This window comes from Mastigoproctus giganteus, chromosome 2 (genome assembly GCF_048544385.1).
Source record: "Mastigoproctus giganteus isolate SK-2022 chromosome 2, ASM4854438v1, whole genome shotgun sequence".
NCBI classification, from domain to species: domain Eukaryota; kingdom Metazoa; phylum Arthropoda; class Arachnida; order Uropygi; family Thelyphonidae; genus Mastigoproctus; species Mastigoproctus giganteus.
Window position 1 is genome coordinate 226,797,959 of NC_143576.1, and position 15,421 is coordinate 226,813,379.

At 37.9% G+C, this 15,421-nt stretch overlaps 1 protein-coding gene and 1 non-coding gene across 2 annotated transcripts in view; both read right to left on the reverse strand.

Moving 5' to 3' along the window:
• LOC150090200 (calpain-A-like) overlaps nucleotides 1–15,421 on the reverse strand; it is a 65,300-nt gene that overhangs the window by 41,618 nt on the left and 8,261 nt on the right. The window contains exon 2 of the mRNA XM_090369012.1: nucleotides 10,054–10,324. Coding sequence (XP_090225138.1) covers nucleotides 10,054–10,305 — 252 coding nt within the window. The 5' untranslated portion in view covers nucleotides 10,306–10,324. The remainder of the gene's footprint in view (nucleotides 1–10,053; nucleotides 10,325–15,421) is intronic.
• On the reverse strand, nucleotides 8,628–8,711 carry TRNAL-UAA (transfer RNA leucine (anticodon UAA)). The gene has a single exon. It is a non-coding gene; the product is annotated as a tRNA-Leu (tRNA).

Genomic DNA, 15,421 nt, shown 5'->3' on the forward strand with positions numbered 1-15,421 from the left:
TGTTTCCCCAGAAATCCTCAATCGTCTTCTTCTCGGGTGGTCCGTTCCCTTGTTTCTCGTCGTCTCCAAGATTCCTGTAGAAGCTTCTTTGGTCCTTATCGAAGATTCAGTTGTTAATTTTACTCTGGGAGCTCTCTTTGTATCGGTGCAGTCTCTTGCTGAGTGCAAGGAGGTTCTGCTTCAATGTATCAAATATACGGTTAATCAAAAATACTTAAGCTTGTTTGTAACTTTTGCGATCTTGAAAAATAAAATCTGACATTTTAATTTTCCCATTAAAGTACGAGTCTCGCCTCGTGCCATAACTGCTTCTATAGGTTTAACGTTTAATTTGGTTTCTATAGGTTTAACATACTGCTTCTATAGGTTTAACATACCTAAACTTTTAGTTTAGTATGTTTTTAGTTTAGTTTATACCTAAACGTTTAGTTTAGTATGCACAGAATGAATGTACAGAAAGAATGCTCACTGATGTTGCTATCTGTAAAAGTTCCCCACTCTTTACTTTTGTCCATTGGCAAAACTAACATACCACCAGGTTCACCACTGCAGAAGGGTCTAAAGAGACAGGGAACCCGGCGGCTGGTATCTAATAGTTTATAAACAGTCGGCGGGCTTTTGAAAGTCTCGAGGAGTCCAGAATTCCCAGTTAAGTTGCTACTTTTGGCTATGTGGAGAGCCTCTCTTGTAGTTTTAAATTATAGAGAGCCTATAATGGTCATATCTACTTATGATATATATATATATATTTTTTTTTTTATTTTTCAACTTAATCTATAATAAATGAAATGCATTTGACCCAGCACTGTTCCACAGCATAAAACAAGCAATAAAAAAGAAAAAGAAAAATTCTCTGTCATTCATCCCATTTTGTAAAGGATTAAATCGCTAACATACCATGACGGTTTGTTATGAAAAAAATACATACCTAAAATGCTATACATAGAGCACAAGCTTTCTTTATTATGCTATAATTGAGCTTCATATATGTTATGGAACTTTGTCACTGAATCTGTATTGGTTGGTCTGCCATCATTGATGATGTCCAACTTGTCGACATCTTCACATATTTATTTGTATAACAGAAAGGTGTATTAGGAAAACTGTATATTTGATACATACTGTATACTATTCTAAGAACGTATACTCTGTGTTAATGAAAAAAAACTGTCTATAAATTAACCCCAGGGGCTCACATCTGGTGAATATGGGCTTGGCACACCCAGGGTCCTGAGTTGGATATCATCATTCTTCTCTTTGTTAATAATAATAATAATAATAATCATTGAATTATTATTAATTCAAGGAAAGGTAAGGACACGACGGTAAGGAAACAGGGCCGGATTTAAATTTGTTGTGACCCTAAGCTATAACATGTATGAGGCCCGTCTCTCTTACAGTTCACCTGTGACAATATTAAAAAAAAAGAATTTTTTTTAAGATGAAGCGAGGCCCCTTGTAATGTGAGGCCCTAAGCTGTAGCTTGTTTAGCTTATTCCCTAATCCGCCCCTGTAAGGAAACATCAGTCTGTGTCGTCACAGGCAAAGACAACGGTTGCTACTCAGACTGGTGTCTCACTTCAACCAAATAAGTCAATCTCTGACTAGGTAAAATTGATCCATATTCCTTCATAGCAGAAAAATATACGAGAAAAAGACCAAAGCAGTAATACTCTGCTTACGATTAAATCATCGTATCCTCCTGCTACAGTTGATACAAAATTGAGGGATCCAGAAACTCGCATGAAAGGACACGCATATGCAGCTAATATGGAAACCGATGACAAAAGCAGCCAAGATGTACCATACCAGAAATCCAAGAAAAAGATGATGTGGATACAGAATGATCAATTTTTCCAAAACAAGATAAAACTGAAATTGTCTGCAACGAGCAGGTTAACTTCATCATACTCAACCAAACCCAAATTATGCATAATATTATACAATGCAATTGAAGAGCCTTTCACTCAATCTTGATAATATCAAACAATTATTTAACCACTACAACCCTGCAGGTCTATGGTCTATGTTTACATGTGACTTAATTAACCTAGCAAGTTCCCCCTTCGATAAATGGAGAAAACACCTACAGCTCACCTACAGAAAACACCTACACCTAAATCTTACTCAAGGAAAGATCTTGAAGAATTCTTATTTCATTGCCTCCGACATCTGTATTTTAGGTTATTTCAATGAACATCACCCATTATGAGGATCAACCAAATTAGATGGACGAGGGAAAATGATAGAAAAAGATTACTTGATACACAAAGTCTAACCAACCTAATACACATGTGTTTTCCCACTGGAACAAAATTCAGTAATACACATTTTCATTTGTTCTCCTACCTTATATCCTATTACAGAATGGACAGTCCTAGATGACCCTCTTAGCAGTGACCATTTTGCAATAATTTGCCGTTTACCCACAGAACGTGTTCCGCAAGTCAGCCCATGTAAGAAATAGAAATTCCCTCAAGCCTATTGGGCTAACTATAAACAACTCAGTTCTGTTGATGAAAATTTCATTCAACAGCAAACCATAGATAATTTCATTGAATATATTACTTCTGACATCTTTGCTGCTGTAAGTGTTGCTATCCAGTTATCATCAAACAACACTCGATAATATGCTAACTGCTGGTGGAATGAAGGTTGTACGAAAGTTAAAAAAGCAAAAATAAAGTCTACAACCTGTTTTGCAGACATCCAACTATTTCAAACCTTATAAATTACAAGAAACTTAAGGCAAAAGCGCGTAAAGTTAGAAGACAAACAAGATTGATTTCTGGATCAAGTTTGCTTCAACTATTAACTAATATTCTGGCCATTATTTAGCGTGGACAAAGATCAGAACTCAGTTTCCTCCAACTGTAAGCCCAATAATTTTTTGGAATGGAAAAGAACTGTCTTCTCCTTCAGAGATTGCTAGTACCATAAGAGAATCCTTTTTCCTAATATCTGCAATAGAAGCATACTCAAAATATTATATTATGGCCACCCGTAATTTCTTACATATATCCGTTTATGTTATATGTCTTTAAATTGCGTGTATTCTCTGGCCGATTTGTCTGTTTTGCTGGACGAAAAAAACCCAGTTTCTGGGGAACAAAAACCTGGCCATCTGCGCCTGAGACCGACTAACTCAGCCACGGAGTGAAAAAAGCCCATTAAAGTTCCTCGCGTCATCGACGGGATTCGAACCCGGGCCTTTTCCACCCGGTGTGAGGAGGACAGGGACGATACCGCTGTGCTACACGCGCAGACAATAGAAGCATACTGTCAAAACATTTTTCCAAAAGACAAAAAGTTTAATAAAACAGTATAAGATTAATTTTCATACAACAGAGTCTTTCTCATACAATCAACTGTTTTCATTCTCCGAACTTCGCTAAACTATTCTTGAAGCCATAACAGTGCTCCTGGACAAGATGAAATTTTCTGCTTAGTGTTGCAACAACTTGATGAAAAACCATGGCATCTTCTTCTGAATTTTTACAATCGAATGTTCCAAGAAAATGTCTGTCCCAAATCCTGGCACCACTCAATTATGCTAGATTTCCCAAACCTCTTGAAAAGACTAAATTCAAGAACTATAGATCAATCTCCATCATTAGCTGCCTTGGTAAAATCCTTAAAAAATGACCCACGCTCCTATGACTTGGCTTATAGAAATAACAACAACAACAACAACAACAACAAAAACCCTAATAAGCAAACTCTATGTTTTCCGTTAAAACAGATACAACCTGGGATCTAATGGGTAAGGTGCTGAATCTGACATACGCAATACCCTTCATTGGATGTGAATTTTGAGAATGTTTTTGATGCTACGTGGCGTCAAAAGCTATGTATAGATTCTTAGAGACCTTTATAAACTCAGACTACGCGGAAAGCTTCCTTCAGTCACTTAAAACTTTCTTCAAAACCGATTATCATCCCAAGTACACCATCAAAATTCTCTGCCATGGCATTTTGTCCAGGAAGAAGGCGTACCACAAGGTTCGAATCTGAGTTGTACCTTATTCGCCATTAGAATAATCATATGACAAAGCAACTACTTGACACAATAGAAACCTACCTCTATGCAGATGATTTGTCTATTTCTTGCCATTCGAAAGACATTGGTACCATAGAGAGAGAATTTCAGCAATTTCAAAACTCTTTAAATCAATTAATTTCTTGACAAAATGACCGAGCAAAATGACTATCAACTGCCTCAACAAGATCGTTTTCTGCAGAAAACGATCCTTGCATCCGGATCCTGAACTTAATCTCTTCAATAACATCATTCCAATTATCAATAGTATTCACTTCCTAGCACTTATACTCGACAATAAACTTAACTTTCTAGAACATATCAAGTATGTCTGCACCCCAGTTGTCTTAAAGAACTGAATAAACTCACCTAAGAATTGGGGTGCAAATTCAACTGCTCTACGTCACCTGTACAGTGCCGTAATTAGATCCAGCCTAGATTATGGAGCGTCAGTCTGATTCTGCGAATGCGAAAGTATTGAAATGGCTTAATCCTATCCAGTATAATGCTCTCGGAATTGTTGGTTTTCAAAGCAACACCAGTTCACAGTCTATACCTATAAGTCCATGAATCTTTGTTACACCTTAGAAGAAAAGTGTTGCTACTTAACTAACCCTCTCACCCCATTTTGAAATGCTTATTTGAGCCGCAGTGGAAAACCTCTTTTAGAAATAAACTGAAAAACAAATAGACCAATTAGATTACTTGAACTGGCACTGAGCCAGAATATTAACCAAGCCAAAATCCAAAAAGAAACTGATGATATTGATCCACCATGGACACCTACCTACACATCAACACATGATAATTACGTTTGCCAATGGAGAAAAAAATATCTATCAGTCTTCAATATTCAAAGACTACATGCAGCGCATCTCCAAAATTATGCTAATTGACTAAATATTTACACCTTCGGCTCTAAATCTGACGCAAAATTTTGTGCTGTGACAATCTTTCCAAACATCGTTGTATCAGCCTGTCTTCCAACTGAATGCAGTAACTTTACTGATGAATTATATGCTATTAAATCAGCTCTTCAAAACTTTATGTATTGCACCTGACTCAAAATATGTAATTTTCACTGATTCTTTAAGTGCAATTAATGTACTGTAAACAGGATCTACCAATAAACCCCATTCTAAACCAAATCATAGCTCATTTAAGAAAAATTCAAGGAACAAACGATGTATAACCTTTTGTTGGATCCCAACTCACTCTGGAATCATAGAAAACCAACATGTTGATGATAAAGACAAAAATCCAATAGATACTGACATGACCCATATCTTTGGGCCATTCACTGGCTATCAATCCACAATACGGAGAGCTCGCCATATACAATGGATGCAAATATGGCACACCCATACAAATAAAGTCATGCAGACCAAGAAAGTTGTTGTTGTAGGGTTTTAGGCGCATCAACTACTTAGTCCATAACCATGGACTAAGTGGGGAAAACCATGCTACCCCTGACCGACTAACTCAGCCACGTTGTGAAAAAAGACCTGAGTTCGAATCCCGTCGTCGACGGGATTCGAACTCAGGTCTTTCCCCATACAGTGTGGGAGAGCAGTCATTATACCAACTGTGCTACCCACGAGGATAGATCAAACAAGATCTGCAATTTGGATATCCAGTTCACGCCCAAGTCGACAAGAAGAAGATGTCCTTGTGGATATATGCATCTCACACACTCACCAATGACTGGGAATGATCCACCTCAGTGTACTCACTGTAACACCACTGTCGCAGTCAAGCATGTGCTTATTGAATGTCCAAAATGCAAGACAGAAACGCAACTTTATTATCCATTTCAAACTTAGAAGAACCTTTGACAATGCAACATACCATTAGAGGCAAAACCAATACCAACGAATTCTTCGCTTTCCTGAAAAGAATTAATTTCTTATCCCACTTTTAATATAGATACTGGAAGATTAAAAAGACAAGAAATAAAATCGTTGAAAAGTAAGTAGCAATAATTGTTTTTCTTAAATATTTATTCAAACTACTTAACAAGAAATCTTATTGAAATACCAAAGAAAGCACCATATGCACGCAAGAAAGGAAGAAATATTATTTCATCTCTTAAGTTCAAAAAATAATAAAAATAAAAAGTAATAATAATTAATTAGTTAAGATTGTATTTCTTGAGGGTCATATTTTACTTTTACTTTCCATATCTCACATAAGCGAAATGTTAAAAGTCATCCTTAATGTTTACTAATGTAAAATCTTGTCTTATGAAAATTTCTTCTGAAACGAATAGAAAAATTTGGTCTTATTCTTCTGTCTAAAAATGTCATTCATCGAAGATATAATGGTAGTTTTATCTTTAATACATCTACCGTATCTACTTACACTCGACAATAGCATTTATAATGCACGAATGAGGTTAAAAAAATGAAGAAAAAAATACTTCAATGTAGCAGCTGCAGTATGTGAACAAAACAGCAATTATTGATAGAGTGATGTACAACGTTGTCGTGGCAATTTGTGACGTCATATATGAATAAATGACGTGTTCTTTTGAAGTAGAATCGGTTTAACTTTGATACCAGATGGCACAGTAAAGGAATCGATTTCTGTGATCATTTTTATATGGTAAATCCTAATAATTATTCTTATAATATTAGTGTATAATTTAGAAATGTAAGGCATAAATAAGACTAACAATAACGAATGAAGAAACAAGAAATTATAACAGCTAGTAGTTGTAGTTGGGTTTTTAGAACCATCAGCGATTTTCTGTTTGCTGGATGAAAATCTCGAATTTCCCAGAGGAAAAAGCACGTTACCCTAGCCCCATTAACTCAGCGCTTGTGCAAAAGGCCTATAAAAATTCCTCCCGCCATTAACGGGACTCGAACACAGGTCTTTTCCACCCGTAAGGGGCAGGACGGCGGACCTGTCAATTGTGCTACCCACGAGGGCAGCTAGTAGTTTCTGATTCTTTTTTATAGACACAGAATGACAAAGTATATTTGATGAAATAGTTGGCTTATGTTGGTGGATGGTGGAGGTGTTGATAATCACCACTTCGACAATTATCTAGGGATTTCTTGGATTTGCAATTTAGAGAAATGTTATTTTATTCTATTATTCATTAAATGTCATACTAAATGTTTTCCAACCAATAGAAAATTTAGTAGAATATTACTCTACGCCTTCTATTTCTCCTGCAACTTGCGGTAAAAGCATACGCCTACAGGCGACATGTCATTAATAGCGAAGAGGAGAAATTTTACAATTTTATGTTGCTTTATCACTTATAACCAGGGTGCGATAATGGAAGGAAAAATGGACAGTTTCTCGGGACTCAGATAGTAAAGGGGGAGAAGGCCCCTTTACCACCTGAGTCCCGAGAAACTACACCCCTACTTAGTAGCAAAAATATCCTCTTGGAAGTAAACAAGAAATAAACAACTTTTGAGAAGGAGATATGTGGAGAATATGTGTTTGTTACTGGCTCATAAAGTTATAGTTGGAGCCTACCTGTGTCCAGATTCTCTAGATGCGATTTGCTGGTTAATACGGATTGCCTGTTGATTTTCCAAATAAACAAACGGCGTGTTCTCCTCAGAGCTACAAACTGTATTATGTGACAAATGTAGCCAGGGGTGTGTTGCCAATTTGCTTGCCTAAGAATTTCAAATAATCCCGGTTCAAACAGTCTGTTAAATTTTATTTATTTATATATATATATAATATCCAAAATTTAGCAAGAGAAACACTTATTTGAAAAACTCCAGGTTCCCTCCAGCATTCCCCTGCATGCAGTTTGTACCACCAATATTTGCAAATATCGGTGATACATAAATCCTATCTTACTGAATAAACGGGTTTTCAGAGTGCACAATATATTTTTCCAACATCCACACAAAGTAATCGATGTGAATTAAGTTGCAGAGACTATTTCATGTGAATTAGGCTGCAGAAACCATTTCATGTGAATTAGGCTGCAGAAACCATTTCATGTTTCCTTTATGTCCAATACAACAGGATCGTTGTTAATGGCTGCTGTACTGAGTAGTCGCCTAGGGGATCCGACATATTAGGACGTTATTTAGGGGGCTCTGGACAGTTGCTTGTAAGTACGCCCCGCCCCAGGATTTCATTTAGTCTAATGAGATGCTGATTCCCCCTCCCCCAACTACTCCATTTTCCCAACTCAACTCGATCCAAAAGAAATCGGCTAGATTACTTTCCCCTCTTAAAACTCACTCCATTACCTATCACACAGACCGTTAAGTTTCCGCTGCATGCCTTTTTATAGATATTTCCATGGGCACTGTTTTAGTGTCTGTAATTCCACGTTTTTCTTTAAAATCTGAACACCTCTTTCAGTTACTCAACTTACATTCATACTTCAACTCCAGACTCACCGAACTAACTTCTTTTTCATTTATTACATTTTCTTTTTTTTAATTTTATTCCATTCGAGAGGTTTCTTCTGATTAATCAACTCTCAGTTCATTCACTGGACTACAGTTATACAGGTTGCAAAGGATCTTCCTGTTTGGGGTTACTATAAAAAATAATAATATAAAACATTATCACGGCTACTCTATAAAGGAACCAAATCTTCTGTCAGAAGTGGGGTTCGAACCCACGCCCTCCTATGAGGACCAGATCTTAAGTCTGGCACCTTAGACCACTCGGCCATTCTGACTGATGATTTATTTTTCCTTACTGAAGTTAATGTATATTAACTGAAGAATAATATTTTATTTTATTTTGCAAAAATTGTTCAAATTTTGTTCTTTTGTTTGAGGTTTTTGTTTTTTTCACATTCACTTCAGATTTCTGGTAAAACGGTAAAGAATTCATAATGAAGTCTGCCAAATGTCGGTTAGAATACTATTATTGACAATTTAAAAAACTAAAAATTGCAATATTGGAACACCATTAGGATCGGACTAGATTGAAAAAATGAGAAGAGAAATCTCGAGGGATGCGATTGGAGCTTTCTGCCTTGAATATCTTTCTTTAATTAGAAAGTTAATAGGCGAACTACACTCAGTGCTTACGGAAATTAATTTGAAGATCAAGGTAAGAAATCATTGCCACCCTTTTTATTTCGAATTTATCCCAATTTTGGGTAGATTCTCATTTTGTAAAACAAAACAGAGATGTAAAGTTTAGTTTACATTGAAATAAAATATGCATATTAACAATTAATACTGCAATAAAATGATTCTCACAAACACTAATAATTTTATTAAAAAAATTAAGACATCAATATTTGCCCTTTTCTGGATGAAAAACCCGAGTTAAACAGGAGATAAACCATGCAACCCTCTTCTGCGTACGACTAACTCAGCCACATTATGAAAAACTCCATTCCACTATCATTGACGAAATTGGAACTGAGGTATTTTCCACCAGGTATGGGAGGACTGTGGTTATAACCACTATGTTGCCCACAAGGGCATAACGGTGGCCAAGTTTACTTTGGTATTAATAAATTTTCAGCAATTATAAACTTTCGTTATAGAAACCGCAGCTGTTTACAATAAACATGAAATATCAAAAATATTTTTATCAATAGTAAAATATTCATCATATAATTAACAGTATTACAAGAAACTGCTACCAAAATAAAACTTATATAGTATATTTATATTTTATTAATTTTTATCTTGTTTTATTAACACAATATTACAATTAATTAATTAATGTTTTGGGTGGTAAGATGTTCCCCAAAAAGATATTAATAAATTAATTGTATTTTTAACATTTTTATATAAAACTATATCGGGGTAATACCACATTTATATTCAGTACTGGAATTTGGTGTTGGTAGAGAATAAGTTGGATATTGGTTGTATATCTCATTGATGTCACTTTATACATCAGCACCCCATTTTGTAATATTTAGAATTCAATAAAGTTTTGATTCCACTTAAGATTTCATTTAAAAAATCCAAGTTTTCCCTTAATCGATTTTTAATTGTTTTGTTGGACTCGTTGGATCGCTGTGTATTTTAATTCAGTATATATTTGAATCTCACCTGCCATTCAGGATTGTCGCGAACATTGGAGATGCGAGAATTATCCCCGTAGGGATCTTCCTTTCTTTCCCTTTGGGTGTCTCTTGTTCGTGAACCACTCCCAGATCCGCTTCTTGATGAGTAAGCACTAGATGTACCAGAACGACCAGAATGACCTCTTCCACGTGATGAATTTTTTCGGTTTTTGTCTTTATTGGCCCACTCGTCTAGAGAGACGGTGGAGTCGGCGTCTACGCTAGCTCCGCACCCCATGCATTAGTTTACGATAAAACTGCAATAAAATTAATAAAATAATAATAATAATAATAATAATATAGGGCATTGCTATCAAGAGGCATATAATAATATATACAAGTATGGTTGTATGATCATTCACCAAACTTTACGATCAAACCCTTGTACAGCAATTATTTGCACCTATTAAGCCACTGACTCTTAGAAACTGGAATAGCAGCTTTTATTGACAGTAATTCTTTTGATACCTAGTTAATACACTGCACTGAAGTGTCAAAATATTAGAAACCGAACCAGTAACTTAGAGGACCTCCATGCTTGTGAAATGCAGTTTGAATTGGCATAGTTTCGAATTAGCTCGAACATTGCCTGTTGCAATTTTAAGCCATTGCTATACAAGGGTTTGATCATATTGCTGAATGATCTTTTAATTCTTGTAAGTCTCGCTCATGGTCTTTTAACTATGCATAGTAGTAGTTAAAAGATTGTGAGCGGGATTTACAACGACATAATTTAAACAGGGACCAGTCTAGCAGAAAGTTTCTACGAGTGAAACTTATTTTTAAATTGAAAACGAGGAAAAAGTGATGAAACGATGAAAACATTAATGAAGTCTGCATCATCATTCGATCGGATCTACGACTGGCCATTAGAACTTTCTGAAGAGATATTCAGGTCAGATATTCAGGTAATCTCACGCAATCTCACTCGAAATCAAAGACAGCATCGAGTCCACCTTAGTTGTTAGAGCTAGCTTTGTCAGATCCTACATTTTTAATAAAACTTATAAGACGTGATGAGTCTTGGTGTATGAGTATTGAGATACCACCCAGTGGCCAGGGTTAAGCTCCCACTGGAAAATGACATCGTCACCAAGGTCAAAAAATCCGTGGCGTCAAAATCACATGGTCACGCTTATTGCAAGGGGATGCTATTATCAGAATTCGTTCCGCGAGGTGTCGCTGTTAATGCAGCCAGCTACTAAGAAGTTTTAAAACGGCTGAGAGACTCAAACCGCCATAAATGACTTGAAAATGGTGAAACGGTTGGCTCCTTCAACATGAAAATGTGCCACGCCACACGTCAATCGCTGTTCTGCAACTTTTGACGGACAAAAATATTTCCGTGCTGCACTCACCTTATTCTTATGATAAGGTGAAAATTATTTGAGTTGCTTCAAGAAATCCAATCAAGAACACTGATTACCTAAAAGCATATATAAAAGAAAACTTCCAAAAAGGTTTCAATCAGTTATAGGCACGATGAAACAAGTTGCGGTTTCAGAGAATATTACATTAAAGAATATTAACAATGTAAACATTTATCATTGAATAAAATTAATTTTCTGCAACACTGACCTAACTTTTTGATCAAACCTCCTAGTAATAATCCCTTTAGTACCTTTGGTGGTGAGAATAATTGACTGTGATTTTCTCTTTCTATGTCTTTAACTTGAAGGAAAACATAAAGCTGAAGTATATACAAATAAATATTGTCAGTTATTGTCCTTTCAGCAAACATAAATGGACATAGCAAGCGATCGTGCATTAGTCCACACCACACGTTTATTTTAGGAGTATCACGTACATTTGGTTGCTGTGACCCCCAAATTCTAAAAATTGCAACGATTAACACATCCATTTGTGTGGAAGGTTGCTTCGTCACTACACAAAATGCGTTTTAAATAAATTTCATCATTGTCAATCTCATTTAGCATGACACTAGTAAATTCAATACGTCTGAGACGGTCTTCAGGCTTGATTTCGTGTTTGAGTTGAATGTTGTATGCATGCAGTCTCAGTCGTTTATGAAGCACATTGTGAATGGTGGACTTTGGGATGCCAAGCTCCAGGCTGCGACGAGTAATGGATTTCTTCAGACTACGTAAGAAAGACTGTCTCAAGCGCTCCACGTTCTTTTCAGACGTTGGTGGTCGGCCTGGAGATTTCGTAATGTCTACACTGCCAATTTCCTTAAACTGATTAAACCACCGTATTATAGCCTTGTCTGTAAGCATGTTGGTATTGACGTTGCACTGTTATGACAGATTTGCACCAAAACACACACTGTGCTTTCTGTTGCACGGTGGCCATCTTACTGACACTGAAGAGGCGTGCGCATGGGAGTCATTCTGGGCACACTCACCGCGCAGCTAAGGTCATTGTTGAGGTGTCAAATAAAACTTTGTGAGTTACTACATTGTTTGTTGCTACGATCACAACAATCAATCAAATATTTCCGAAGATAATTAAAAGGGAAATCACGAACACCTTTTTCGATGACCCTGTATATTATATCTGTAAATTGAGTGTGTTCTGTGGCCGATTTGTTGTTTTCTGGAAGAAAAACCCGATTTCCGGGAGAAAAAACATGCTACCTTCGCATGAGACTGACTAACTAAGACACTTTGTGAAAAACACCCATAAAAATTTCTCGCGTCATTAACGGAATTCGAAATCCGATCTATTCCACAGTTGATATAACGATAGTTATACCAACTATGCTAACCACAAGGACTCTGAAGACGAATTTTTGATGAGACCTACATCGGCTTACTATGGACTTAACAAGGGAAACGGTCTCCTGTAAATCAACATGTATTTAATAAATTTTATTTTTGGGTTCATGTTGGTTGTGTCGTGCCGTACACTGAGTGGACAGAAATCATGGGACACCTACCGAGTAACAGGTAGGCCCGCCTTTCACCCGTATAAGTACAGTCACACTGCGAGACATTGAGTTCACTAGTTCCCGATTGTGTTCCACAGGTATTTCCATCCATGTTTGCTGCACTACTGTCCATAATTCCGTCGAATTCCTGAAGGATCCAAAGCTCAAACGGACATTTCCACAGCATCCCAAAGATGCCCCACAGAGTTCATGTCCGATGAAAGGGGACGACAGTCTATGGTGGTAAAATCTGCGGAATGTTCTTCGAGCAGTATTGTAGTCACCACAGCTCTGTGGTGAGGCGCATTGTCCTGCTGGAAGAGTCCATTGTCCTGTGGGTGCACGATGACCATGAAGGGACGCAGATGATCTGCATGAATGGACACGAAACCTAGACCGTTGAGATGCATCTAGACGTACCAGAGGTCCAACGTGTGCCAGTTGAACACGCCCCAGACCATTACCAATCGTCCACCTGCTTGAACACTTCCTTGTTGACATGACGGGTGCATAGTTTCGTGCGGTTTCTGCCAAATACGCATTCTCCTGTCCTCTCGAAATAACTGGAAACGGAACTCATCGGACCAGGAGACCCGTCTCCAATCATCCAAGGTCCAGTGCTAACGTTCTTTCGCCCAGTTGAGGCGCAGAGTCCTGTGTCGTGGTGTGAGCAATGGACTCTGGTGGATCGGCGGCTCCAATAACCTATTGCTGCTAATGATCGCCTGATGGTCTTGGTTAAATAGAGCGGTGAATTGTGCCACTGTCGGTCTCCGGCAGGCTGAAACAATGTGAGACAGGCGTCGACGGCCACGTTGATCCATCACCTTTCTCTACCTACAGCACTGTCCACAATGAGATGTTATTCAGGAAATGGCATATTCCTGATACACTCATGATACTGTGTCGAACGGGGACAGTGCAATTTCTGTATCACCTTCGCGATAGAGTGGCCTTTGCGTCAGGCACCGACTACCATCCCTCTTTCAAAGTCGGTTAACTCACGACGGTTATCCGTACTGACATCAAATTACTGTCTACGTGAATGCAGTGATGCAGTGCACCTATATATCTGCCAAGCAGTGGGTTCGTAAACTAGCGAGAGGGGTAACAGCGTGGTGTTGCCCAGGAACCAGGTTACAAGACAGCAATAATGGTGTATTATCAATTAATGTGCAAATCTGACCCCAGTTCACAAAGGAGGATCAAAGGGCGACACAATTAATTATAGACCTGTTAGTCTCCATTAACTTTCCTGGAACTTCTGTTCCAGGAAAGTTAATGGAGGCACTGGTAAAAGAACCACTGCAGGATCATCTAGACATGAATTCAGTTATAGTTCGGACACAGCATGGTTTTGTTGAGGGAAAGCCTTGCCTGACCAATTTGATTGGATACTATGGTGTGGTCGCAAAGGAACTGGATGCAGGGAACAACTTTGATATTATATATTTGGATCTTAGAGAGGCTTTTGATACTGTTGCACCTGGAAGACTGCTGCACAAATTGCAGCAGTGTGGCATTGGAGGCAAATTGCTGCTATGGATAAAGGGATGGTTGAGGGGGAGAAGATAGAGTGGTAATCAATGGTCACTGCTCATCGTGGACTAATGTTATTAGTGGAGTCCCACAAGGTTCAATGTTGGGTCCATTGTTGTTTTCTGTATTTATTAATGATATTGATGATGGAATATCAAGCTTAATGTCCAAGTTTGCAGACGATACGAAGGTTGGCAGGGTTGTTAAGGACACTAATGATAGTACGCTGCTGCAACAGGATCTAGAAAAGTTGAGCAGATGGGATGAGAGGTGGAAAATGAAGTTTAACATTGACAAATGTAAAGTACTACACATGGGAAACAGCAGTCCCAGAGCAATGTATCAACTCTGTGATACGACACTGACAGTTCCAGAGAATGAAAAGGACCTGGGGGTAATTGTGCAGGCAGATATGAGGTTTTCTGAGTAGTGCAGACGGGCTGCAAGAGTAGCTCATGGTGTCTTGTCAATGAGATACAGGAATTTTTCTAGCAGGGATAGGGAGGTGATTATTCCCTTGTAAAAGGCAATGGTCAGGCCACACCTTGAGTACTGTATACAGGTCTGGAGGCTTCATTTCAAGAAGGATGTAGAGCTGCTGGAAAGAGTACAGAGAAGGGCAACAAGGTTAGTGAAAGGAACGAAGGGTTGCTCTTACGAAGAAAGGCTTAAGTTTTGCAGATTACAGTGTCTGGAGACTAGGCACCAGCGAGGTGATCTGATAGAGGTGTATAAAGCCTTGAATGGTTTGAGCATGCTCAATGCTGATGGGATTCTTCCTCTTGCTCAGAATAATCACCTGAGAGGGCATAAATTCAAATTGAGGAAAGACAGATGTAGGATAGATGTGCGGAAGTTTGCCTTTAGCCAGAGGGTAGTTGATTGGTGGAACAGACTTCCATATTTTTTTGTGAAAGTGGATAGC